At 46.7% G+C, this 26926-nt stretch overlaps 1 protein-coding gene across 2 annotated transcripts in view; it reads right to left on the minus strand.

Moving 5' to 3' along the window:
• The window catches only part of NFIC (nuclear factor I C), a 407618-nt gene extending 391130 nt beyond the window's left edge, over positions 1 to 16488 (minus strand). The window contains exon 1 of one of the 2 annotated variants that reach the window (XM_086947141.1): positions 16320 to 16488. In XM_086947141.1, the coding sequence (XP_086803267.1) occupies positions 16320 to 16322 (3 nt within the window). In that variant the 5' untranslated portion in view covers positions 16323 to 16488. The remainder of the gene's footprint in view (positions 1 to 16319) is intronic. The other variant, XM_086947137.1, reaches the window with a different exon arrangement.
• Positions 16489 to 26926: the final 10438 nt, after the last annotated feature.

Raw genomic sequence — 26926 nt, forward strand, 5'->3', positions numbered from 1 at the left:
AACATCATTCTTAATTACATATTATTTTCAATATATTATATTAAAATCAATGTATTTTTCTTAAGATTTAAATAAAAAAACGAAAGTATAACATTTATATATATTTATTAGGGAGTAAAACAAATTAAATGATATGTATAGAAATGAATTAAAATATTGTAATTTTTTTTTACTTAGTTACTTTAGTGTTTTCAATTTGAAAATGTTATCAATAAATGTTATATAAATTAATAGATATGATTCATTGATTTATTTTTTTAAACATTTATTTAAATGTATTTACTTTTTGTTTAAAATTTAAAAAGCGAATTTAATTTAACATTAGGTTTTATGGGCTTTTATTTTAAGAAACTTCCCCACGTATTTTCTAAGGCAGGATGTTGCAGGATCAGTGGTAGGCCATCTGTGATCCTGGACGTACTCCTGGCAGCCTGTGTGCTGGAATACAAGGATGACCGTTTTTGGTCTTTTTTTCCTGCAGTGTGTAACTATAGAAGAGCAGTTTGTGAATTGGAATCAGCTTATTCTTATTTGGCGGGGGAATATCTGTCACTAATTTCTTCCCTTAGCACTCTCTTAACCTCTCCTTACTCTTCACTAAACCCTTCCCATTCATTCATAAATATTCCAGCCACTTCACTAGTTAATCCCACATTTACTACTAAAACGTATACCCACATTATGTGGTTTTTTCCACCCACTGTGGATTGCACCACCAGAGATCAAATAATGCAAGTGTCAATAAAGAATGTCCAAGAATTATTGTATCTTGTTTTGTTTCTTCTTTATTCAATGTTCTTTTAGGCAGCCAACGCGTTTCGTTCAAAAGAACTTCATCAGGGCGTGCTGGCTGTGTCCAATGTGCACAGACATCACATCTTGTTTCTCTGTGTTCTGCGTCCAAATCAAAGTAAGCGGCTACTGTGCCGAGCGAAAAGTAGCGTCCTCTCCTGAGGAAAAAAGTGTCCGTATGGACATTCTTTATTGACACTTGCATTATTTGATCTCTGGGGGTGCAATCCACAGTGGGTGGAAATGTCATTGTTTTTGTTAACAATTGCCTCTTAGGAGCAACAGGGGCGGTGGTAGTGCACACCATAAGAGTTAATAGCTCTGCATCGGACAGACAATTGAGACGGGCAGGCCTAAGGCCAGTAGAGAGGTGCGGCACACTCAAAATTTCTCTTTGCGTGTTGAGTTGAGTTGTTCAGGAATAGGGTCATACCACATTATGTGGTTATCTCCACAGTTAGGACACAGATCTCCACACATTAAAAGATAAGAGAGGCGTGAACCACCACACCTAGGTTAGTGAATAGCACTTTGTAGTGCATTAATAGTACTATTGCAGTACTACTAACCATACTTCAAACTGCAGTTTGTTAATACGCTACTACTTTGTAGAATTAATAATTAAATATCTTACTAAATGAAACAGTAATATTTAAATTATTAAAAATGAATATATTTATGCATTTTTAAATTTAAAAAAGTAACATGCAATTTACATGAATTACACTTCTTTTAGCTGCCTTTTCGAAATTGTAATTAAAAATAAAATTGCTAGGTAGAATGGTTCTATTTTGCTTAAAATTAATATTTTAAGAATGAATCAATATATTTAAATTATTTAATTTGTTTTGTAAATTTTATTTTGAAGTGGTTATCAGCTCCAACGTTTTATTGTATTAGTTCTAGAGTAAACAATAACTATTATAATGTATTTAAATATGTATCTTAAAATAAGATAAAATATGTATATATATATATATATAGAACAACACCAAAGTTCCGGTTGGCACTCAGTCACGCTCACGGGTGGGTCGGCGTAGGGCTACCGGTCACCCAATACATCCATAAGGTGCCTTTATCCGTTAGAATAAAACGTCGCCGACACTCAAAAAAGCCAAGCAAAACAAAAATAATATAGTTGTTAATTACATGTAAGATAATTGCGTGCTGGCGTTCGGCCCCATAGTTTCACACTAAAACGAACATTATCTGCTGGGTTTTGCATAGAACCTTAATTGCAGATATTGTAAATAATTTGTGTTCAGTCGCCCACTGGGGCTTGGACTCTTTCACACTATGAATATCGTGTGCTATTATGACGGGGACGTCTGCCCACGTGGGCATGGCCTCTTGTGATTTATTCGCTGATATCACTTGAGGAAAATGTTTCTGTCCATTTGATAAAGCTTTAAAACTTTGTATCTCACAACTATGGGGCCGAACGCCAGCACGCAATTATCTTACATGTAATTAACAACTATATTATTTTTGTTTTGCTTGGCTTTTTTGTCATTTACTTATATTATGTTTTTGACAACAACTGCAATTAATTTGGGTTATATCGTGAATACAATACGTGCACAACTCCTTTTCAAACATGTCTGCCATGAAGTTACCTATGTTTTAGACACTTGGTGGTTTGTCCTCTTTCTAGATTCAGAGAAACCGTAAAAGGACAATTGTTTGGTGATTCACTTTGTAAACGTGATCAAGCTGTAAAGCGAAACGCGTTGTTTTCCTGCCTTATTAAAATCTATCGTGCACAGCAACTTTCTGAGTGTCGGCGACGTTTTATTCTAACGGATAAAGGTACCTTATGGATATATATATATATGGATATATATATATATATATATATATATATATATATATATATATATATATATATATATATATATATATATATTTTTTTTTTTTTTTATGAATAAACTTTAATCTTTTTTCCTATTATTTCTGGTATGGAGGTCTCCACCACTTGCGGAGAGCTCCACTATGTTGATAGAGATCTCCACCTATGTGTGAAAAGCTACAAGTAATAAAAATACAGTCATAATTTAGTCCTCACCCCTTGATTTGAGGATGTGGAGACATGTACGTCTATACTCTGCATTATCTTTACAGTTGAAAATTGTCACTAGCCAAAAGTAGTAAAGTTACTGCAAAGTGTAAGAGTAAATTTACGGATGTAGATTTACTCATGTGTAATTTTAGCTTTGTGTATAGGCCCCATTGTGTATTAATTATTGTAATACAAAAGTAATGTATCCATTTTATCGACTACCACAATATTGTGAAAGTAAATATATAGAGATAAGGGTAAATGATATGTATACCCACAAGGTATGTAGATGTGGCTTGAACTCAACCGATGGACGCCACGCCACAGAGCCGGTTAAAATCACCTGTCTGAATGCATTGGGGAACAAGGACAGCTTATTGGAACTGACCCACCATTGCGAGAGTTTCCCTACTACCGATATACAGAAAATAAAGAAAAATAATTTTAAGCCCTGAAGAAGTCTGTGAAGGACGAAACGCGTTGGCTACGGCTACGGTCTGTTTTTATTGGAAGAAAATGTATGAAATAAAGAACTCCACTGAATTTCTATCATCTGTATTGAATAAGCTATGTTAATACATGAAATAATTGTTGTTATTGTTCTAAATTTTAGTTATAATCGCAATCAAGAGTGCTGGACCACTGTATGATTGTTAGCCCTTGCTAGTGCCGGGAGCCTCTTGCTCACAGGATGTAGGTTGCCGCTCCTTACGTCTGGTCAGGTCTAGGTGCTTCTCATGGTACATGCATCAGGGTGGCAGCGTACCTCTCCACGTGCCTTCCAGTAACCTGGTGCCTCTCTCCGTGCCTTCTTCATGAAGGCTGCCTCGCTTAAGGACTTTTGATGGCTGGTTGCCTCCTCTTATGCCGTCCTTGGGTCCGACACTGGAGGACGCTTGCTTCTTCTTGTACTTCTGATGCAGCAAGCCTTTCATTGTGCCTTCCAACACAAGAGTGCCTCGCCTTATGCCTTTAAGGGGATTGGTCCATTCCTTTGTGCCTTCTGGCTCTGTGCTCACTGCATGTTCACGAGTGGGTGGCAGGGTATCTCTCTGCAGCTTTTCCAATGGCAGAGCGCCTCGACTAGGTGCTTTCAGGACCACGGTGCCTCTCATAATAACTTCCTGGTCTATAGTGCCTCTATTTATGACTTTGCAGGAAAGAATGCTTCTGCTTATGCCTTTACGTTATGGTTACCCTCGCCCTGAGGAAGTCCATCTTCTGGGTGAAACGCGTTGGCTGTTTTCTTCAATGTTTTTTAACACAAATTGAGTAAAAGAAGAAATTCGAAGAACGAATAATATGGACACAGACTTGATCATTTGGTCTGTGTCTATTTCTTGTTGTGTTTAGTGGTGCACCTTTGTGTCTGTTTTAAAACTGTTATGGTTACCCTATGCCTTCCACAGCTAGGGTGCCTCACCTTATGCCTCCTGGGGGTACTGTATCTCGCCTGATATGTTGGCATAGCATTGGCCACTCCTTATGCGCTTTGAGGGCAGGGTCCCTCACTTTTGCCTGCTAAAGGTACAAAGCCTCTAACTACTGTCTTGTGAGGACAGGAGTCTTCTACTTATGCCTTCCAAATGGACGGGTGCCCCACTTTATGGGTTAACAATGCAGTGGACCTCTCATTATGCCTTTTACAGCCATCATGCCTCACCTTTGAATGAAAAGGTAAAGCACTGCGTGCCTTTCGAAGGCCGGATCCCAATACTTATGTCTTCTGCGGGCACAGTGCCTCAAACCAGTGCTTTTCAATGGCAGTGTGCTGCTACTAATACCTTCCAGTTGCAGGATGCATCCCCTTATGTGTGAATACAACATGATCCTCTCCTTATGCCTTTGCAAGGCTAGTGTGCCTCTAGCAAAGGCTTCCAATGGCAGGATCCCTAGCTTTATGCCTTTAATACCTTCCAAGAGAAAGATGCCTCTATTTACGACTGTCAGGAGTAAGGAGCCTCGTCTTATGCTTAAACAGAACATCTGCCCTCTCCTTATGTCTTTCTAGGGGGATGTGTCATGCCTTATGCCATCATTAGATCAAGGGATAGGGTACCTCTCTTTGCACAAGAGGTAGGAGGAGGGCCTCTCCATGTCCTTTCCAATGGCATGGTGCCTGTCTTTATGCCTTTTGAGGTCAGGGGCCCTCTGCTTTTGCCTTCCAAAGGCATAATGCCTTCTACCTACTGTGTTTTAAAGGTCAGGGCAATACTTCTTATTCCTTCCGAGGGATGGGCGCCACGCCTTATGCATCCACAAGGAAGTAGCCCCTCGTATTGTCTTCTTATGCTGAGCAAATCAACTTGTGCCTTTTGAGGTCACAGTTCTTCTACTTGTGCCTTTCAAGTGCAGGGCGCCTCTGTCTATGCCTTTCAAGTGCAGGGTGCCTCTGTCTATCCATTTCAGGTGCAGGGTGCCTCCGTCTATGCCTTTCAGGTGCAGGGTGCTTCTGTCTATCTCTTTCAGGTGCAGGATGCCTCTGCCTATGCCTTTCAGGTGCAGGGTGGCTCTGTCTATGCCTTTCAAGTGTAGGGTGCCTCTAGCTATACATTTCAGGTGCAGGGTGCCTCTGTCTATGCCTTTCAAGTTCAGGGTGCCTCTGTCTATGCCTTTCAGGTGCAGGGTGACTCTGTCTATGCCTTTCAAGTTCAGGGTGCGTCTGTCTATGCCTTTCAGATGCAGGGTGCCTCTGTCTATGCCTTTCATGTTCAGGGTGCCTCTGTCTATGCCTTTCAAGTTCAGGGTGCCTCTGTCTATGCCTTTCAGGTGCAGGGTGCCTCAGTCTATGCCTTTCAGGTGCAGGGTGCCTCTGTCTATGCCTTTCAGGTGCAGGGTGCCTCTGTCTATGCCTTTCAAGTTAAAGGTGCCTCTGTCTATGCCTTTCAGAAGCAGGGTGCCTCTGTCTATGCCTTTCAAGTTCAGGGTGCCTCTGTCTATGCCTTTCAGGTGCAGGGTGCCTCTGTATATGCCTTTCAAGTTCAGGGTGCCTCTGTCTATGCCTTTCAGGTGCAGGGTGCCTCTGTCTATGCCTTTCAGGTGCAGGGTGCTTCTGTCTATCTCTTTCAGGTGCAGGGTGCCTCTGGCTATACATTTCAGGTGCAGGGTGCCTCTGTCTATGCCTTTCAAGTGCAGGGTGCCTCTGTTTATGCCTTTCAAGTTCAGGGTGACTCTGTCTATGCCTTTCAAGTTCAGGGTGCGTCTGTCTATGCCTTTCAGATGCAGGGTGCCTCTGTCTATGCCTTTCAAGTTCAGGGTGCCTCTGTCTATGCCTTTCAGGTGTAGGGTGCCTCTGTCTATCTCTTTCAGGTGCAGGGTGCCTCAGTCTATGCCTTTCAGGTGCAGGGTGCCTCTTTCTATGCCTTTCAAGTGCAGGGTGCCTCTGTCTATGCCTTTCAGGTGCAGGGTGCCTCTGTCTATGCCTTTCAGATGCAGGGTGCCTCTGTCTTTGCCTTTCATGTTCAGGGGGTCTCTGTCTATGCCTTTCTAGTTCAGGTGCGTCTGTCTATGCCTTTCAGATGCAGGGTGCCTCTGTCTATGCCTTTCAAGTTCAGGGTGCCTCTGTCTATGCCTTTCAGGTGCAGGGTGCCTCTGTCTATGCCTTTCAGGTGCAGGGTGCTTCTGTCTATCTCTTTCAGGTGCAGGGTGCCTCTGGCTATACATTTCAGGTGCAGGGTGCCTCTGGCTATACATTTCAGGTGCAGGATGTCTCTATCTATGCCTTTCAGGTGCAGGGTGCCTCTGTCTATGCCTTTCAAGTTCAGGGTGCCTCTGTTTATGCCTTTCAAGTACAGGGTGCCTCTGTCTATGCCTTTCAGGTGCAGGGTGCCTCTGTCCATGCCTTTCAGGTGCAGGGTGCCTCTGTCTATGCCTTTCAAGTGCAGGGTGCCTCTGTCTATGCCTTTCAAGTGCAGGGTGCCTCTGTATATGCCTTTCAAGTTCAGGGTGCCTCTGTCTATGCCTTTCAGGTGCAGGGTGCCTCTGTCTATGCCTTTCAGGTGCAGGGTGCTTCTGTCTATCTCTTTCAGGTGCAGGGTGCCTCTGGCTATACATTTCAGGTGCAGGATGTCTCTATCTATGCCTTTCAGGTGCAGGGTGCCTCTGTCTATGCCTTTCAAGTTCAGGGTGCGTCTGTCTATGCCTTTCAGGTGTAGGGTGCCTCTGTCTATGCCTTTCAAGTGCAGGGTGCCTCTGTCTATGCCTTTCAAGTGCAGGGTGCCTCTGTCTATGCCTTTCAAGTGCAGGGTGCCTCTGTCTATGCCTTTCAAGTGCAGGGTACCTCTGTCTATCCCTTTCAGGTGCAGGGTGCCTCTGTCTATGCCTTTCAGGTGCAGGGTGCCTCTGTCTATCTCTTTCAGGTGCAGGTTGCCTCTGTCTATGCTTTTCAGGTGCAGGGTGCCTCTGTCTATCCCTTTCAGGTGCAGGGTGCCTCTGTCTATGCCTTTCAGGTGCAGGGTGCTTCTGTCTATCTCTTTCAGGTGCAGGGTGCCTCTGGCTATACATTTCAGGTGCAGGGTGCCTCTGGCTATACATTTCAGGTGCAGGGTGCCTCTATCTATGCCTTTCAGGTGCAGGGTGCTTCTGTCTATGCCTTTCAAGTTCAGGGTGCGTCTGTCTATGCCTTTTCAGGTGCAGGGTGCCTCTGCCTATGCCTTTCGGATGCAGGGTGCCTCTGTCTATTCCTTTCAGGTGCAGGGTGCCGGTGCAGGGTGCCTCTGTCTATGCCTTTCAGGTGCAGGGTGCCCCAGTCTATGTCTTTCAAGCTCAGGGTGCGTCTGTCTATGCCTTTCAGATGCAGGGTGCCTCTGTCTATGCCTTTCAGGTGCAGGGTGCCGGTGCAGGGTGCGTCTGTCTATGCCTTTCAGATGCAGGGTGCCTCTGTCTATGCCTTTCAAGTGCAGGGTGCCTCTGTTTATGCCTTTCAAGTTCAGGGTGCGTCTGTCTATGCCTTTCAGGTGCAGGGTGCCTCTATCTATGCCTTTCAAGTGCAGGGTGCCTCTGTTTATGCCTTTCAAGTACAGGGTGCCTTCCTTATGCCCCTCTGCAGTCCCACCTCAGACTGCATCTCTGGGCACAAGAGAGAGCCCTGCTCCGGCTGCAGGTGGCACAAACAGAGGCTGCATTGTGCCCGCAGCTGGCGAGGTTATCAAAACAGAACCCATGTCAGCAGGCAGTTAACTTGTCCGCCCATAAAAGCACAGCAAACATTGAAAAGCGCATTTACAGGCACTCTCGAACACGGCAACCACACGAATGCCCTGCGAAAGCAGGCGTGGAGAGGCCTGCACGGCCCGGCTTTTATTAAAATCTGATTAATTATGGAGCGAGAGAGAGGCAGGGAAACCCCGGCCCTGCTCCTGGCCGGGCCGAGCTCGGATCTGATGCATCAGACACGCGCTCGCGTCTTTGTCCTCGGGGTGACCTTAAGAACGAGTCTCGGGGGGAGAAGGGACGGATACGGCTTGCTCTTGTTCCTGTTTCTTTTTATTTTTTTTTAAGACTTGGAAAAATGACATTTAACAGCTGCCTACGACCAGGAGGTTGGCCGGAAAGGGAGGTGAGGGGACCCAAACACGTATACAAATAAAGTGTTTTATAGCGCTTGCGGCGCAGACCTGTTGACTCAGGGCGCTGTAACAGGTGCTTCAGTTACGCAACTCAAGGGCACTCGCTGCATTCACCTGGACAGATATTGAGAATAAAGGATTCGCCATTGTGCATTGCAGGGTGCACGCAGACCCCTGAAAGGTGTGCATTAGCCCACCGAGACGTCATACTTTTGATGATGCATTCAGTTTTGTTAATACTGTTATCCGTGATTAATTTGTAAAATAATAAACATAAGGGCCAGGGCCCTCGCCAGGAGGTCACTACAGCTTTCATCGCCTATTGCCCCTGTCAGATCTGCCAATTACCACGGGTGTGACAATGTATACTATTCAAGGCACCCAAAGCTATGAGAACGGCTTGGGCGGGAGGTATAAGTCATTTTTAATGTAGAGTGTATTAATAAACAACTGTTATGGCGTTCAACTCTAAATTAGACAAACAGGGCCACCATGTGGCAGACTATCCTAAGTATCAGTGTTGACAACTAAGTGCCAGTGCTGAGCACCAGAAACACCAGCTCAAATTAAGCTTTGGTTCTACAAATGAAGACGCCTCGGCTTGCTTCGCATTTGATGGCAGCCATCTTGGATTTCTACACTGCTCCTCTGTGGGTCCTCCGCTTAACCAAGTTCATGTAGACACTCCGTGGATAATTTAACACCTCTGCTGGTGCAGACATGCTGGTTGGTGCACGAAATTCATGCTAAAGACAGACCAGATCACACCCGTCCACAACTGTTGCGTGACCATTGCCGCTATAATATATGTATGACTTGGTCACGCATATGATACAGCTAGGGATGGGGAAAGAGTCATGCACCACCAAAGGTCATACGCTACTTCACCTGAGACCGAGCAGTTAAATACATAGGATATTCCATTCACTCCTGGTAGATACATTGTTCGATATTGTTCAGTTTCAGTTTTAATAACAGTTTGATATCATTCCAATAAGGCAATACAAACATTACATTTACATACATACCATTAATTAACATACATCTTACTGCTTTGAATCTCCATTCATTGTAAATACCTTTTTTGGCACCTAGATAAAATTACATCTAAAACCTTCTACTATTCATACAATCAAAATATTCTAAAAAAACAAACAAACCGGGATTACCTACAGTACAGCAATTTCTTATTTTGTATGCAAAATGCAGTTATTTATGTACAAAATATGCAAATGCCCATTCATTTATTAATTATACCAAATATAGGTATAGTGTGCAGAATAAAACCATAAAAAGGCAAAAGTGGACCTCTCGTTGTTTTTACAAAATATGGGGTGAATGGCTCCTGGCCTTGTTCTGCACAAGTTGCTCTCTAGTTAGGTTTGTGCTCTACAAGTACCTAAATACCCATGCATTTGAAGAAAGGTCCTAATTATATGCAAATCATCCTTGGCAACATTGGAAAACAGAATAGTCCAACTAGAACAACTACGTGAATTCCCTCCGGTCTGCAAATGCAAACCATCACTAATGTGCGTCCATCCGTGTTGGTGTCATTGGTTAGGTTCAGTGGCGGCTCTTCGACTAGGGCGGAGGAGCTTTGCCTCACTACTTTCTCGCAGTGCGAGAAGCCAAAACATAAAATGGTGATAACTTTTAGTTATTACCATTTTATGTTTACTTTGTGGGCGGGCGAGGCCGCTCTGCGTTCAGAGCAGGGCGTGGGAGGAGGGGTGTGCCCACTCCTGAGTGCGCAAAGACTGTTTGGACAGCCCTCTCGGCCCGCCCAAACCAGTCATGCGCACTTCGCCCTTCTCCATGCAGCCTGCATGGCGGACATGCACACCCCTCTTGCCCCTGGCTGAGCGCTGTGTCACGGTGCTCCAGAACAATCACGACACGCTCCATGCTTAGCGGAGGGAGCCTGGCTGCCTGCTTCCTGTTCCTGTCAGAGGCAGGAGAGCAGGAGCAGTGAAGACGCGGGACACGGCGGAAAGGTAGGTTTTAAAAAAATATATATTATGACCACCGCCTGACCCCCTCGCATGCCCCCCCTTCCCCCCACGAGACCCATGTCTTAGCATACCTCACCCACTTAGGGAGACTCACAGACATGTCCAGTTATGGGTGGAAATCCGTGAGCCAAAATATGTCTGGAATTTCTCCTAATATTACCAAAATAAAATGCAAAAGGAGTTTCTTCCAATGCAAACAAAACAAAATGGATCTGGGATTGTGTCCAATAGTTTCAAAAGCACAATGCATCGGGGTTACCTCCCAGTAAGACCAAAATAAAATGCATCTGGGATCTCTCCCCGTAAATTCGAAATAAACTGCACCTTGGTGATGATCGTGTGTCCGTACCCAGGGACTGTGGCCGAAACAAGTCAGCTCTTTTTGGAGAAAAATAGTGGTGTGGGGCTGCCAGATATGCATAGGGTTGGTGCAGTCTCCTGTGTGTTCACAATCTCTGTATGTCGGAGCTGGTGTCTGTGATGCAGAGAGTGGGTGGTGTAATAGAGTGATGGTGTGTGGCCTGCAGTGGCAGCTGGGCGATGGGGGCAGCCGGAGGGAGGATTGAGCCCTGAGAAGACCTACCTGCTGTTGCTGTGACTATGGGCCTGACATGAAATAAAGTACATGCCTCCTGTCTGAATGGTGCTGGACTCTTGTATGAAGCCCCTGCCCCTGCCCTCTGGCCCTGGTCTGCAAAGGCAAAATATGAGTTCCCAATATTCAGTCTATACCCAATGGTGGCAGCTGGGTTTGAAGGGTTGCTAGAGATCAGGTAAAAGGTGGGTCGAGTTTGCTGATCTGTGCATAACTTCCTCTTAAAGGCCGCAGCTAAAGGTCACTTTTATATTCCCTTTTTGTGGATAAACTTCATAATCTCCATTCTTTAAGTCTCACTAGCAGACAGTTTTAGTTGTCTGTTGGCAGAAAGACCTAATGTATCCAAAATAGACTGAGAATGGGCTTTGTGTCCATCCTCGCTCGTCATTGGCCGGCATTCTTATCTATCTCACTTCCCTGCTCCTGACTGGACAGCTTTCCTTCCAGTCTGTGGGTTTGCCCTTCCCATGGAACAGTACAGGAAGGAATTCAGGCCATCCCACAGAGCGCCTGTACCTGTCATGGCAGTCGAAGGTACCAGATCTGTACTTTTACCGCCCCTTGCTGGCTGCAAAAACAAAAGATTTGTGTCAATAGATCTCATTGAACCACATCATGTGGCCGGTTCCCTTTAGTAGGCCTCGAGGGCTCCTGAGTAGTTACCTGTCAGCTCTCTCTACCATACAATCTTTGGAAGCTTTGATCAGCGATGAAGCTTCTTCTCCCCGGCCGAGACAGATAACAGTACCTGCTGTACCCGGTATAGTCTAGACTCCAGCTACAGTACGTTCCTCCTCCTGTCCTTGGGGTACCTTTAGACATCATGTTACAGTACCTGTTGTACCAGGTATAGCCGAGTCTAGAGCACAAGTTACAGAACGTTCCCTCCTGTTCCTGGCATAGTTCTAGACACCAGGGTATAGTACCTGCTGTACCGGGTATAGTCTAGATATCATGTTACAGTACCTGGTGTAGTCTAGAGTCCAGGGACTGTGTGTTACCCCTCCTGTCCTGGGGTAGTTATGTAAGCTGCGTGTACCTGTAATTCATGGCCCGATTTTTTACATCGGTTATTTGCAAGGCCGCTAGAATTTTGCGGCAGGGGAGCTCCAAATTATGTGTCAGGGTGACTAACTTATGCAGTAGGATGTGGCAAATTAAGCGGCATAATGCAACACTGTTTTTTAATACCATTACTTCATTATTTTGTCATTTTTACACATGGGGATACTTTCTGGGCAAAGATGTCACCTCACTAGTGCCACTTTAACTACAAAATACAGTAAAAAGCACCCGAAATATAACCAGTAAACCTTTACAAAGTCCCTTCCGCTCTGCGCGAACCCACCTCACCATGTTTTTACTAACTTTTGATCCGTTTAAGCTAGAAACAATTTTTTTGCTAAAATCTGCAGATTATGCAAATAATGATGCTGCAGAATTCCAGTGGCCCTGGTTATTTGTTATCCAGGGTACAGAACCCACCCCCCTCTCACTGTGATTTTTAGGTCTCGCCTAGCGACGCAGTGCATGCGCTGCCCGCCTTGGCGAGATCTATTGTCGTCGACTTGGTTGCCGAAGGGAAACAGGAGATGTGCACACTCACAGCGTCTCTTTCAGACAGCCGATGTGCACGCTCATGGCGTCTCCTCCAGCTGGCGCCCGGACAGCCCATGTGCATGCTCACAGGGTCTCTTTCAGCGTGCGCCTGGACAGCCGAGGTGCACGCTCATGGTGTCTCTTTCAGTGCGTACGACTCCAGAGACTGCGAGCATGCAGAGGTATTTTTTTGGTTGTGTCTTATAATTCTTTCTTAGCAATTTAAGAATATGATCGGCATTCGGGTACGCCTTGCTGTGTTGTGCTGCAGTTTAGATGTGGAACGCACACAGCGCGTCCTCTTGGAAGAACAACGGTCTATGTTGTGAGCCATTGTTTTCACGCGCGGGCCGTCGTCCCTCGTGGAAGCCTTTCATGACTGAGCCATTCCCTCAGTCGGTGGAAGAGTTATTGCTCCCAGTGTTGTTTATTTTACAGAGATTACTCAAATTTGCATGAAAGGTGTTATCATTGTTATGCTCATTTTAGTCCAGGTTTGCAAAGAAAGTGAGGGGATACAGGGGAGGGGCTGTGCACACACACTGTAACACAGAGACAAAATTGTCGCCTTGTGCTATGTTTTCTGACTCTTCAAATTGAATAAAAACCTGGATTTGAATTTAAGCTTCCAAACAGAAACGCGTTGGGTGGTTGTTCCCACTAGCGCCTTACGTCATCACGAACGCCTCGACTCCCAGTATTAAGAGCTATGTTAAAAAACAGGTGGTTGACTAGGCAGGTATGTGATTGGGCGCACGCACAGCGGCGGCGACCCCGGGGCTCTTCCTAGAGTCACAGTGATTCAGGTGGATCACGCTCAGACAACGCTAGGCTCAGATTATCCTCTGAAACCCCGCACGCGTGCCTGTGCTGCTGCTCAGAAAAGACCTTGGAGGAGAAGTGAGGCAGGTAGCTTTGCAAAGAGGATGCACAGGCATGCGTAGTAACCGCATGCCTAGGGCTGACACGCGCATCCTGGGAGTAAAGTTTGGAACTTCCTCTCCCTCGGTCCCGGGTTTCCCAAGGCTCACGCGCCTTCGTACTCCCAGCGTTAGCATTGAAGCAAGACAGCCTGCCAGCCATCTGTCTACTAATACAACCTAGCAGAGTAAGCAGCAGCACTCCATCAGAGGCAGCCTTCCTGAAATGTTAATTGAGGATGTGGCACTACTGCCAGAGCTGCTGACTTTGATGCTGGGAAGCCGGGTTCGACTCTCGGCGACAGCTCAAGCATTCTGTGATTCTGGGTAAATCACTTAATCTCCCCGTGCCTACCACAGAACAATATTAATTAACCCCTGAAACGCTGGTGACGGAACCGTTCCGTCACGCCCCTCGGGTGAGCTATGCTGGTGACGGAACGGTTCCGTCACGGCCCGCTTGCCGCGCCTGCGCGGCGCGTTCTATTGAGCGGGCGGGGCCGTGATGGAACCGTTCCCTCACAAGCACAGCTCACCCGAGGGGCGTGACGAAGCGGTTCCGTCACCAGCGTCGGAGCGACGCACGCCCCCCCTGCCTCTTAGCACTGTGGCGGAATAGCCGCCGCAGCGAAAGGGTTAATACGAACCTCACCACAGAATCACCAATAACGATACACATAAGAAAACTCAGTCCACATCCGACATTGCCTACAAGTAGGCACAGTGCTGGCACTGGAAACATCAGTGAGTTTCCTCTCCCCGCCTGACCTCAGAATGAACAAGCATTTACAAAGCAATAGGTCTCGCGTTTGTCACAGTTTGAGCTATTGGCATTTTAACTGACAATGCCTTTTATTTATGTGTTGGTTCAGAAAACAGATAAATAAAAGGCATTGTCATGTACAATGCCAATAGCATAAACTCTCGCAAATGCGAGACCTAGCTATTGCACTGCAAATGCTTGTTCTCTCTGCTTCTCTCTCTCTCTCTGGCTCAACTTTCAAGTTCAATTCCGTCCATAATCCTCCCAGCGGCCGTTTTCCGTTACCCCTCCACGCCCCTCCACTTCTGCAAAATAAACTCCGATAAAAGGGAGGTGGGCCTGATATTAAACCCAATCATGCCAGAGAAGCGTAGGGAGGGGGCCCGGGCCGCCAGGTGACGCGGAAGGGGCCGTCTCCAGGCCTGGTCTGGGGTGGGATAGTTCTTGCTGCAGCAGGTCCCCCGCTGGCGGAGGTCCCATAGACGGAGCTGCCACAGGAAGGGCCCCCCAGGCAGAATTTCCACCTAGAGCCCACAGGTACATCAACCACCGAGGCAGCGTCCCGGGCCGAGACATCACCCGCAGAGAGACCCCGGCGGACCATGCACTCCTCACTCGCGAGACGGACTCTCCTCTCTTAGACAGCCTTGACTATCAGAGACAGACCTCCCCTCGCGCAGGCAGACCTCGCCTCTCCAGGACAGATTCCCCTCACAGGCATGCTCCCTTCTCTCACACAGACTCACCTCTCAGACAGATCTTACCTCTCACAGACAGACCTTCCCTCTCGTGGACAGACATCTCTCCTAGAGACAGACGTTCCCTCTCATAGACAGCCCATCTCTCTCATAGACAGACGTCTCTCCTAGAGACAGGCATTCCCTCCCATAGACAGCCTATCTCTCTCATAGACAGACATCTCCCCTACAGACAGACCTTCCCTCTTATAGATTGACGTCTCTCTCGGAGACAGACCTCTCCTCCCACAGACAGATCTTCCCTCCCATAGTCAGCCTTTCACTTTCATAGACAGACATCTCCCCTACAGACAGACCTTGCATCTGATAGACAGACCTTCCCTCTCATAGACTTCTCTCCTAGAGACAGACCTTCCCTCTCATCGACAGACTTTCTCTCTCGTAGACAGACATCTTTCCTACAGAGAGACCTTCCCTCTCATAGACAGACTTTCTCTCTCGTAGACAGACGTCTTCCCTACAGACAGACCCTCCCTCCCATAGACAGACGTCTCTCTTAGAGACAGACCTTTGCTCTCAGAGACAGGCCCTCCCTCTCATAGACAAACTTTCTCTCTCATTGTAGACAGACGCCTCTCATGAACAGGCGTTACTCCTAGTTATAGACAGACTTCCATCTGATAGACAGACGTCTCTCCCGGAGACAGACCTTGCCTTTCATAAACAGACTAATCCACCCCCCTAGACAGACTTCCCTCTCACAGACGTCTTTACTATAGACAGACCCTGCCTCTGAGAGACAGACCAACCACCCTGTCCGTGACAGACCTTGCCTCGGAGAAACAGACCGCCCTGTCCATGACAGACCTTGCCTCTGAGAGACAGACCGCCCTGTCCATGATGACAGACCTTGCCTCTCCCAGACACCCCTCGTCCTTCACAGACAGACGTCTCTCTCAAAGCCTGAGGCAGCTGGGTGTCTCGCAGACAGCTCTGTTACCGGCACGTCTACACAGCGAAGGACTGTAAACAGACCCTCCCCTTCAGACCCAGACAGAGCTCTCTCAGCAGCCCCCACCAACCTTCCACAGTTAGCCCCCCCCCCCCCCCCCCCCAGATCGACCCCCATCTCAGAGCAGCCTCTGCGCCTGTCTCTCTCCACAAACAGCCCCCGCCAGCAGGTTCAGGGGACCCTATTAGGGCGCGACGGTGCCCCCAAATCATTGATATAACAACCCACCCCCCTCCTCCGTCGCATGCCATTTCAGATTCAACAGAGGCTGTCTCTTAGCCCCTCCCCAGTCCTACCATTCCTCCTCCGGGGGTGGGGGTGCGGGGCCGGAGGCCGGATCCCCCCGCTCAGGCCCGTCTGGAGTCGGGAGCAGCCGCCTGCGGAGCCATCCCGGGAGCGAGGAGGGGGGCCCCGCTCCCTGTGCCCCCCGACCCCGGGCTCTCCTTCCTCTCGGAGCGGAGAACCGTCCGGGTCCCTCCCCATCCCCCCTCCTGCTTCCCGGGGAGAGGGGGGGGGGGATTTGCGGGGAGATGCTCAGTGTGTGGATGGAGGGGGGGGGGGGGGCAGTTTAAGCTGGCACAGAGCAGCATCACACGCAGATGGCACTGGGGTGGGAGGGGTGATCGGTGGGGCTTCAGTGTGTACCCGATGGGTGCCTGGGTGGGTCAGTGTGACTGAGGGACCGGAAGAGGCCATCAGCACATTATAAAGGTTAAAAAATCTGTGATTAGAGGCACAAAAGGGGCATGTTGGGGCAAGGCAAAACCTGGGCACAGAGGCAGAAACAGAGCACAGTGAATGTGTCTCAGAGCCTCAGGTGGGCACACATTGGGGATAATTAACAAAAAAAACCTGTGGCAAGAGGCAGGTGCCGCCTTAAAGACACAGGGGCAAGAAGCTTCGGCTATGGGTGAGTAATATTCCTGATACAGCGCTGCGGGTGGCTCCAAGCATTCTAGGCGCCAGGACTGGTGGATCGAAAGTTATAGACTGAACTAGCTCGAAGCTGGTTGTAACAGGAAAGGTGGGCCTTCAGGGGCTTCTGGAATGTTCTCTGATGGGGGTTCCATGAAAGAGCCCGGAGCTGACAGCAGTGAAGGCCCTGCCACCCTCTCACCTGGCCCCAAGGATGAACTACTAAGACAAGGGGGAAGCCATAGCAAACTGGGGTGAGAGAAGTTGTGCGTGGAATCTAGAAAAGATAGATCTGGGATCAGGTGCATAAAAGGCCCGATGAGCAAAGCAGAGAGCCCGGCGAGATACATGGCCCGCGTGAGATTTACAAAGGCTGAATACAGGAGATTCAGAGAGATTTACGAAGGTTGAATACAGGAGATTCAGAGAGATATAACGGAAGGTGAATAATAGAGATTTGGTGGAATTTATGAAGGTTGAAAACTAAAGATTAAGAGATGTGGTTAAATGACCATGGCTGAGGAGAGATGCAGAGATTTGGAGGAATTTATGAAGGTTGAAAACTAAAGATTCAGAGATGTGGTTAAATGACCATGGCTGAATAGAGATGCAGAGATTTGGAGGAATTTATGAAGGTTGAAAACTAAAGATTCAGAGATGTGGTTAAATGACCATGGCTGAGTAGAGATGCAGAGATTTGGAAGAATTTATGAAGGTTGAAAACTAAAGATTCAGAGATGTGGTTAAATGACCATGGCTGAGTAGAGATGCAGAGATTTGGAGGAATTTATAAAGGTTGAAAACCAGAGATTCAGAAATTTGGTGAAATTTACCATGACTGAATGCTAGAGATGCAGAGATTTTGTGGGATTTATGAAGGTTGTATACTAGAAATTCAGTGATTAGGAGGAAATTACCAAGATTGAATACTAAAGTTCAGAGATTTGGTAGAGTTTACCAAGGCTGCATACTAAAGCATCGGATCCTTGGTAGAAGGCTAAATACTGCATACCACTTCCGGGACATGATGCAGCTTACCAGTTATAATGGAAGGAAGTCCAAGAGAGCAGCTGTAATCTTCAGGTCTAGACAGAAGACTTCTCTCACAAATGCTGCCCTGAGAGGCTGAAGAATGAATGGAAGCATTTTTCTGAGAACCTCATCAGATGGAAACTCAACAAGGTCGACAAGATTGACTTCTCGACAAGTCCTTGTGAAACCAGATTTTAGACTTTTGCATCAGTGGTTATCAGCAACTCCTTATCCGAATATGATCCCAAAGATAACCCTGTCCTATAGTCAGCATTTCAATCTTTCTGGCATAGGGCTTTAATAAGTGATAATTCGCCCAGCCCGAGCAGAGCTGGAGAGCAGGATCAAGCTGGTGGTTGATGAGTGCGTAGGAGATGCTTGTCGTCATTTGAAGTTCATGCTGATGCCACATCGAAAGAGTTCCCAATGGCCAACAAGGCATGTGTACCGATCAGGGTCGAAGACATGGGACCACGAGGAGCCTCGAAGGACTCCACATTGTACTATCATCTTCCTGCAACAGAAATACGACCATGCTAGGAGTTGGTAGAAGTTAGAGCGAAATGAAACACACTAGGACAAGACCTTACCAGGCAATCCAGACATACCAGATGGTGGATCACACAGAATGATGCACCTACCAAAAGAATCTCAGATGGAGGAAATCGAAGAGTCGGTGGGCTATAGCACCATAATGCCATAGCCAAAAAATTATCTGTCAGAAATATTGTGTCCCCACTGGAGTTAATAATATAAAATATACACCCAAAGGGGCAATATTTTTATAAACTATATGTAGGCCCAAGGTTGGACTGCCCTTTCGGGTAGTCTGCCACATTGGCTCTGACATATGGCGCATTTCTTTTGGTTCTGTGTGCTGCAACAGGAACAGTATTGATCTGTTTACACTCGCAAAGCTTTTGAATAGGGTGTTACCTGTGTTTATTGGTTTAAACTGAAAACAGGAAAACCTAACGAGAAACCATAGAAATCTAGCAAAATATCTTTAAAAAATGAAATACCAGAAGTCTAATGATTCAGGCTTACAAGCTGTTGATTAGGGGCCGGCCCAGCCTGGCCTGCTGATAGTGGATGATGGGCCACTGGAAACCCAAGAGGCTATAAACACTAGACACTATACACTTATACACCTACTTCTTGATTATTGGTATGCTTTAATGGCATGAGCAGGCGCGACAGCATTTAAGGCCACTCTGAAATGAAGTCCATGCCTGGCAATGTGTCCTTAGTTGTTGCCCTCCGTTCCAATCCTGTTTGCATACTGTTATTTGTAATAGTCATTGTTTTTTTTCCTAGAGATGTCCAAAATCATGTATTTTGCTCTACTGCAATTATGCAAAATTTTGACAAAATCACATTAAATTACATTTAATTACGCAAAATGCAAATCCGTAATTTTATGGTATATTTCAGCACAAAATACGTCCATGTGTCAATTTTTGACCCAAGAATGCATTTCACACAAAAAAACACAAGGTTTGTAATCTTTTCTGAAAGTAAATATTACGTTGAAATTCTAGCGAAAGACATAGAGGACGCAGAGAAGTTACAAAGACAGGATGCTTGGACCAACAAAACCCGGTCCCACTGAAGACTTTCGAAAAAAAGGCTGAATTGCATCAAACAATTCCTTGATGAATGTAAACTAAGTGAAGGCGAGTGAAGGTCCAGTTTGTTGGTCAGGAAATCTGAATCTACCGTCAGACATGCCTTGTGCAGCGGGCAAGAAGCTTCATATGTAATTTGTTGGTCCACAGTCAGTGAGCAGCGCTGCCCTACCAAATGAGTCATATGTAGGGGTTGGAGATAAATTTCGCTCAGCTGGTGGAATTGGCAGAGTTTTGGCCACTCCACATTACCCATGTAACGCAGAGTTCCAGTCAAATTCCACCAGCTGCCGCGTGGCTTGGATTTTTTTTGCGTGTGGTACACCAGCGGTAAGTTGGTTAGCTCGAGTGAGATTTGACATCCACTAGCGTGATTTTTGGATTTTTGTTATTTAAGTAGGGCACCCAGCAAGATTTCCCCAACGCAGGTGGTCGCACCCGTTTGCCGTCAGAAAGATGCCGCTCCAATGGAAAATCTACCCGAGTGGCAGCAAAACCAACTAGAGAAGCAGCACCCTCTGGCTCGCAACGTGGTGCCTTACGCGCTGATTTTTAAGCCCCAAATGACCTCCCAGCGCTAACAATCCGCAGGAGCAGCGCAACATGTCAAATTCCACCCATTCACCGAACTCCGCAGAATCTCATGGAGTTTTCATGTAACTCCGTGGAATTCCATGGAGTGAAACTCTGTGATTTCCACCCACCCATAGTCACATGATCATCAGAGTGCCTATGAGTGTCCAGTAGTTGCCTTCTTCAGGGGATTAAAGTAGAGCAATGACTTTATGGGTCCGAAGCAGAGACCGTTGCAGCAATCTGACATGCACAGAACCATGATCTTGGCCTGCAAGGCAATGGGTGGCTGAGTACGCAAGTGAAGACGCACCAAAACAATTTCAGAGGAGCAGCACTGCCAACAATCGCACCGATTTATGCATAGAAGGATTTCAAGCTCACAGAAAGCATCATAGCGTCAGGCCAAAGGCATAAAAAGCACTGCACTAGCATAGTAATGAGCCTGACACTCATGCAATGAAACGTATTGGTCTATATTAATATAGCAATTAGCCTGGGAGTGCAGCAGTGCAGCATTATTGGTACTGCAATTTTATGGCATTGAGCTCGCGACTCATGCAGTGCAGCATTATAGGTGCTATACTTCAATGGCAATGAGCCCTCGACTCACGCAGTCGAGCATTATAGGTGCTATACTTCAATGGCAATGAACCTTCGATTCACACAGTGCACCAATACAGGTGCTATACATATGTGGCAATGAACCCTCGACTCATACAGTGCAGCATTACAGGTGTTATACTTCAATGGCAATGAGCCCTCGACTCACGCAGTGGAGCATTATAGGTGCTATACTTCAATGGCACTGAACCTTCGATTCACACAGTGCACCAATACAGGTGCTATACATATGTGGCAATGAACCCTCGACTCATACAGTGCAGCATTATAGGTGTTATACTTCAATGGCAATGAGCCCTCGACTCACGCAGTGGAGCATTATAGGTGCTATACTTCAATGGCAATAAACCTTCGATTCAGTGCACCATTATAGGTGTTATACATATGTGGCAATGAATCCTCAACTCATACAGTGCAGCATTATAGGTGCTATACTTCTATGTTGCCGAATGTAGTGTACCGTAAAGCAGCCAACTTCTGTTCTATTCTACAATCAATGCCCCCACCCCTCTGCCCTCATCTCAAAGTGCCTGCTGACCCCGCTGGCGAGATTTTGCCGCATTGTGTAATTTCGTTTACCTGCTCTGCTTCTGAGGTCCAGTTGAGACTGACGGCTCCTGATCTCTGTGGAGGAACAGTGTTGGTACAGGGCTAGCGCTTGGGGAGAGTTGAAATTGTGAGTCAGAAGTGAAGAGAGAAGAACTGATTGCGCCAGATCACGAAAAAACTGGAGCAGCCTGGTTGAGGCGCAGAAAGATTCCCGCGGCTTTGGCGGTTAGACCGGAGCTAAAGAGGAGCCCTGAACAGGGTGAGGAGCCCGATACGCGAGAGCCTCTACCCCCGCACAAAGACTAACAGACAATAGTGTAGGCCCATCCCGCCGGGACGGAGGTGAGTGTGAGCCGCAGGTTGCGCTCCATGCTGAGTCCATAAGTCATCCGCATATAGAATAAAGCAGGGGATCCAGCCAGAGAGACAGGCGATGATCCTAGGTCAGCCCACACTGAAACGGGCACAAAATACCTGATCGGAGCGAGAGAATCCAGCAGGGGGGCCCAAGTAATAGAGGTCCGAGGCTGAGAAGCCAGTTGCCTGACCCCAAGATGGCGCCCGTCGTGACACTCCTACAGTTCATGGGCCCAATTGCAGCAAGTGAAGGGACCAACCAATAAATTAAAGGTGATGCAGACGTAACCTTAACCTGTCCCCACACGGAATCCAGCAAACCTTGGCATAGGGATAATACACATCAGATGTAGAGTCTGAATCGCTTGCCTGACCCAAAGATGGCTGCCACAGTTTTCCCTACCACCGGGCTCCGACCAGACCTTGAGCACAACCCCCATCAGCCTAAAAGGCAGCCCCAGCTCCTTCTATGGTTTGTTTTTACTCCCTTACCCCCACCTCCTTCTTTTACCTCTATCCTCTAGTGGGGATATTCAAAATGGTTTTTCACGAACGCTAAGACCTGAGCAACTTGGCTGATGCCTGGTGGAGTTGCTAGACAGCTAATGAAAAGATTGTCCCTGGTTTCCCCCTCGACCGTCACCTACCCAGCCGGACATTGGTAACAGTTCTTCCTCATCTCCCTGCCATGGCTCCTTCCGCCCCGCCTTTCCTACAAATTCTCTCAACCTCGTTGTTTGTTTACTGTAACTTACTACGGGATTGTAACTGATGCAACTGGTAACGCAATGTTTCTCCGGTATAGCGCTCTGATACCTCCGCGTCTAGCCAGCGCTATATAAACCTTTTTAGATGTACCTTGTAATGCAACGATCCTCTGGTTAAGTGCTTTGAACCTCCAGGTCTAGCCAGTGCTATATAAACTTCTCAAATCAAATAAACTCAAAACTGGTTTTCCTGAGCACTGAGACCTGAGCAACATGACTGATGCCAGGTGGAGCTGCCAGACAGCTAATGAGGAGATTGGCCCTGGTTTCCCCCTTGACCGTTACCTACCCAGCCGGACATTGGGCACAGTTCCTCCTCGTCTCCCCGCTTTTACTCCTTCCTCCCCTCCCTCCTACGAATTCTTGCAACATTGTTTATGTGTACTGTACCTTCCTATGCTCTTGTAACTGATGTAACTTTAAACGCAACAATCCTAAATGTAAAGCGCTCTGATACCCTCTTGGATCAAGTTTGCGCTATATAAAACTTGATAAAATATGGTACTGAGCCCGCGACTCATTCAGTGCAGCATTATAGGTGCTATACTTCTATGGTACTGAGCCTGCGCCTCACACAGTGCAGCATTATAGGTGCTATACTTCTATGGTACTGAGCCTGCGCCTCACAGAGTGTACCATTATAGGTGCTATACTTATATGGTACTGAGCTTGCGACTGACGGAGAGCACTATTATAGGTGCTATACTTCTATGGTACTGAGCCTGCGCCTCATTCAGTGCAGCATTATAGGTGCTATACTTCTATGGTACTGAGCCTGCGCCTCACAGAGTGTACCATTATAGGTGCTATACTTCTATGGTACTGAGCCTGCGCCTCACACAGTTCAGCATTATTGGTGCTATACTTCTATGGTACTGAGCCTGCGCCTCACACAGTGCAGCATTATAGGTGCTATACTTCTATGGTACTGAGCCTATGCCTCACAGAGTGTACCATTATAGGTGCTATACTTATATGGTACTGAGCCCAAGACTCATGCAGTGCAGCATTATAGGTGCTATACTTCTATGGTACTGAGCCTGCGCCTCATTCAGTGCAGCATTATAGGTGCTATACTTCTATGGTACTGAGCCTACGCCTCACAGAGTGTACCATTATAGGTGCTATACTTCGATGGTACTGAGCCTGCGCCTCATTCAGTGCAGCATTATAGATGCTATACTTATATGGTACTGAGCCTGCGCCTCACAGAGTGCAGCATTATAGGTGCTATACTTATATGGCGAAGAGCTATGCTTCCTCCTCCTAGTGGCAGGGAAGCAAAAGGACAAGCTCGAGTAAGACGCTGCGAGCCCTGGCTCCCTCTAATGGATGCTCTATCAGGGTGGGCGTGAGTCATCGAGAAGGCGGTGGAGGGCAGTGATGTATCAGTGCATCACCTCCATCCGAGGGCCCGCCATAGTAACCCAATTAACGCACCTGTAACTCGAGCCCAGCAGCATTAATGCTACAATACCAGTCAATTAATACTGAATGGAAGCAGGGCCTGGCCTGCTTGGTTTTTGGTTTTTAATGTAACTATTTAACCAAAAGAGACAAAGGAGCAGCCGGCCCGCGCTGTTTATTTATTTATCGACATTAATGCAGCGTTTTCACAGATTGCGGTGGATTTGCAGAGGAGGAACCCATTAGGCTGGTCATCGCCGCTCTTTAAATGAAGGTTCACTTCGGTACAGGCTGTGCAGACGGATTCTACAGGCGGCCAGCAATTGGATCCGCGAAGGTATCTGGGGGATCCGCGGAACTCCTTAAAGCAGCCATGCCGCTAAGCGTCCTCTGGAACATTCCGGTCAGTGCCAGAGATAGCATCCAGCTGCGGCGGATGGGCTTTCCACAGTGGGTTGCGTCATTTGGAGTTTCTGGGCCCCGTCCTTAGGTGGAGTGACCAAATTCTGAGACACAAAAACCAGGACAGGCCAGACATAAAAAGTAGGACTAAATGTGTCTGTGTGTGTGTGTATATATATATATATATATATTCACTGAAAAAATCATAGGTTTGACACCAGTTATAGTTAGCTGGAAATTTTACTGACATAAAACCATGTCATGAGTGATGTATGTAATATGTGACGTCATCAGCAGTGCATTGCAGGCGCGCAAGTTATAATAAGTCCAACTAACTATAACGTGGGAATTTCAATGGTTTTATGTCCGTAAAATTTCCAGCTAACTAGAACTGGTGTCAAACCTATGTTTTTTTCAGTGAATTTAATAGGTTTTTTAAATGCAAATTCCTAACTATAACTGGTGTGAAACCTATAGTTTTTTCAGTGAATTTCATAGGTTTTTTAAATGCTAATTCCTAACTATATATAGGGCCTCAAACCTATGTTTTTTTCATGGAATTTCAAAGTTTTTTTAATAGCAAATTTCTATTGCTATCAAATATAATATTTTTTATAATGAATCCTATATTAAGTCTTGCGGTGCGTCCCGCTGCGCGTACCGGTGAGCGTCCCGTTAGCACTGTGCCGCGAACGAAAACATCATTGTGACGTATCGCGTAGCCGCATCCGCGTGATATGCACGGCGTAAGCGCACCCGAGCGCATACGATTGCGCTACGTAAGCGCCACGGGGCACCCCCCAGGGCGCGTCGTGTCATGTGACCTAAAAATAACACTTTTTATTGGTTCAGGACAGTTTTGGTTTCCAAATGATGAAAGCCCGGGTCATGTGACCTGAAAATAACACTTTTCATTGGTTCAGGACAGTTTTGTTTTCCTAATGATGAAAGCCCCCACCTTTTTTCCTCATTCTCACTTTGTACTTTGAGTGAGGAAGACCTTTTTCCAGAACTATTAGTACCTATTTGTACTGAGAAATGGCTACAGTAGCAACAGCAGCAGGAGCATCTCAGCCACCACCACCACCACAAGGTCCACCACAACACCACAGTGGTGGAGATGAAGAAGAGGAGGAGGAGGAGGAGGAGAGGCGGCGCTACCTGCCAGAAGATACTACCCTCTACAAGCCAAAGGAGCACATTGTGTGGGAATTTTTCTAAAATCCCAAGGGGCCAAAAGAAAGTGAATGCGCCAAAGGTGACTTGTCTGATCTGTGGCACTGTACTTTCCAGGGGGAACCCTGCCAAAAAATATTCTTTTGGCAACAACACCATGATTCGCCACATGCAACGCCGGCACCCTAACAACTATAGTGCGGCAGAGGTCAGAGAACTGACCAGAAACCCTCCCCAATCTTCTCCCAGCACCTCCCAAAGTACCCAACCCACTCCATCGGGACTAGAGACAAGGGAGATGGTCCCAAACATCCAAACTCAGTTTGGAAATTTCAAAATAGTGTGCGTATTTTGTGGGCGTACAATATGCTATGGTGAGCAAAGTGTTAAACTCATCAACCGTGCTGGTGACAACCACAAGTGCCCAAAGAAACCTTAATTTTTTCCTGGTTTTTTTTGCTCCAGTTGAGCCGTTTACAATTCCCTGTTTTTTGTTTGTCCCCATAAAAATTCCCCCAAAAATATAAAATTGTTCATAAAAGCCAAAAAAAGTACAAAATGTTCAAAAAAACAATAAAAAAATATAAAACAACAAAAAGAATTTAAAAAAAACAGTTCTTTTTAGAACTACCTCCAATTGATAAAAAAAATGCTACATTTTTTTAAAAATCTGTCATTCTTTTTTCCCCATGGTACGCTCCCCGGTGCGCTCCCCGGTGCGTGTACCGGGCGCCCCCCGCGCAAATCGGAAAAAAAATGTTTTTGCCCCGCGGGGCCCTTTTATGGCCCCCACTTCAAACGTAGGGGGACAGGGGGGTCTACCCTGCCCCCTTTTGGTCATTTCCTCCTTTGTTTTTGTCACCTCTTGTGTCTCGATCCTACCGAGACACAAGATGGCGGCCGCTCCGGACTGTTTGGAATGTTGACAGAAACCCGAGAGCCAATCAGCTTTCCGCGTGCGAACTCGCGTAGCACGCTGGTACGGCGCGCTTATAGATATATATATTTTTTTAACCTAAATTACTCAAAATCCACTGGAGCACATATCTTGAGACATAGCAAAGGCACATCGGGCTACCAGTCCCTACAATTTTGCCAAGTTTGGTGGAAATCCGTACAGCCGTTCGGGCTAAAAGTGAGTCCAACCGCCCTATGGAAATTAACATGGGGAAAACATGTTTTGGGACCCCCCTTTTATCTCGGCCCCCGCTTGACTAATCCCCCCCAAACTTTCAGGGAAGGAGCGGAGCGCAGCGAGGCAAATTTCAGGAAATTTTCAGGCAGATTTCTCAACCCGCGCCAAAGTTATTCCCAATAGAATGTTGCGGATTCCCTATGGAAAACAATCCTAACTATAACTACCTTCTGGCGACCGCCAGTAGGTAATATATATATATATATATATAATATATATGTATATATCAAGTCATTCTCTTCACTCTTCAGAAGACATTACCCCTCCATTGCGAAGAA

This window comes from Lissotriton vulgaris, chromosome 12, assembly GCF_964263255.1.
Source record: "Lissotriton vulgaris chromosome 12, aLisVul1.2, whole genome shotgun sequence".
NCBI classification, from domain to species: Eukaryota; Metazoa; Chordata; class Amphibia; order Caudata; family Salamandridae; genus Lissotriton; species Lissotriton vulgaris.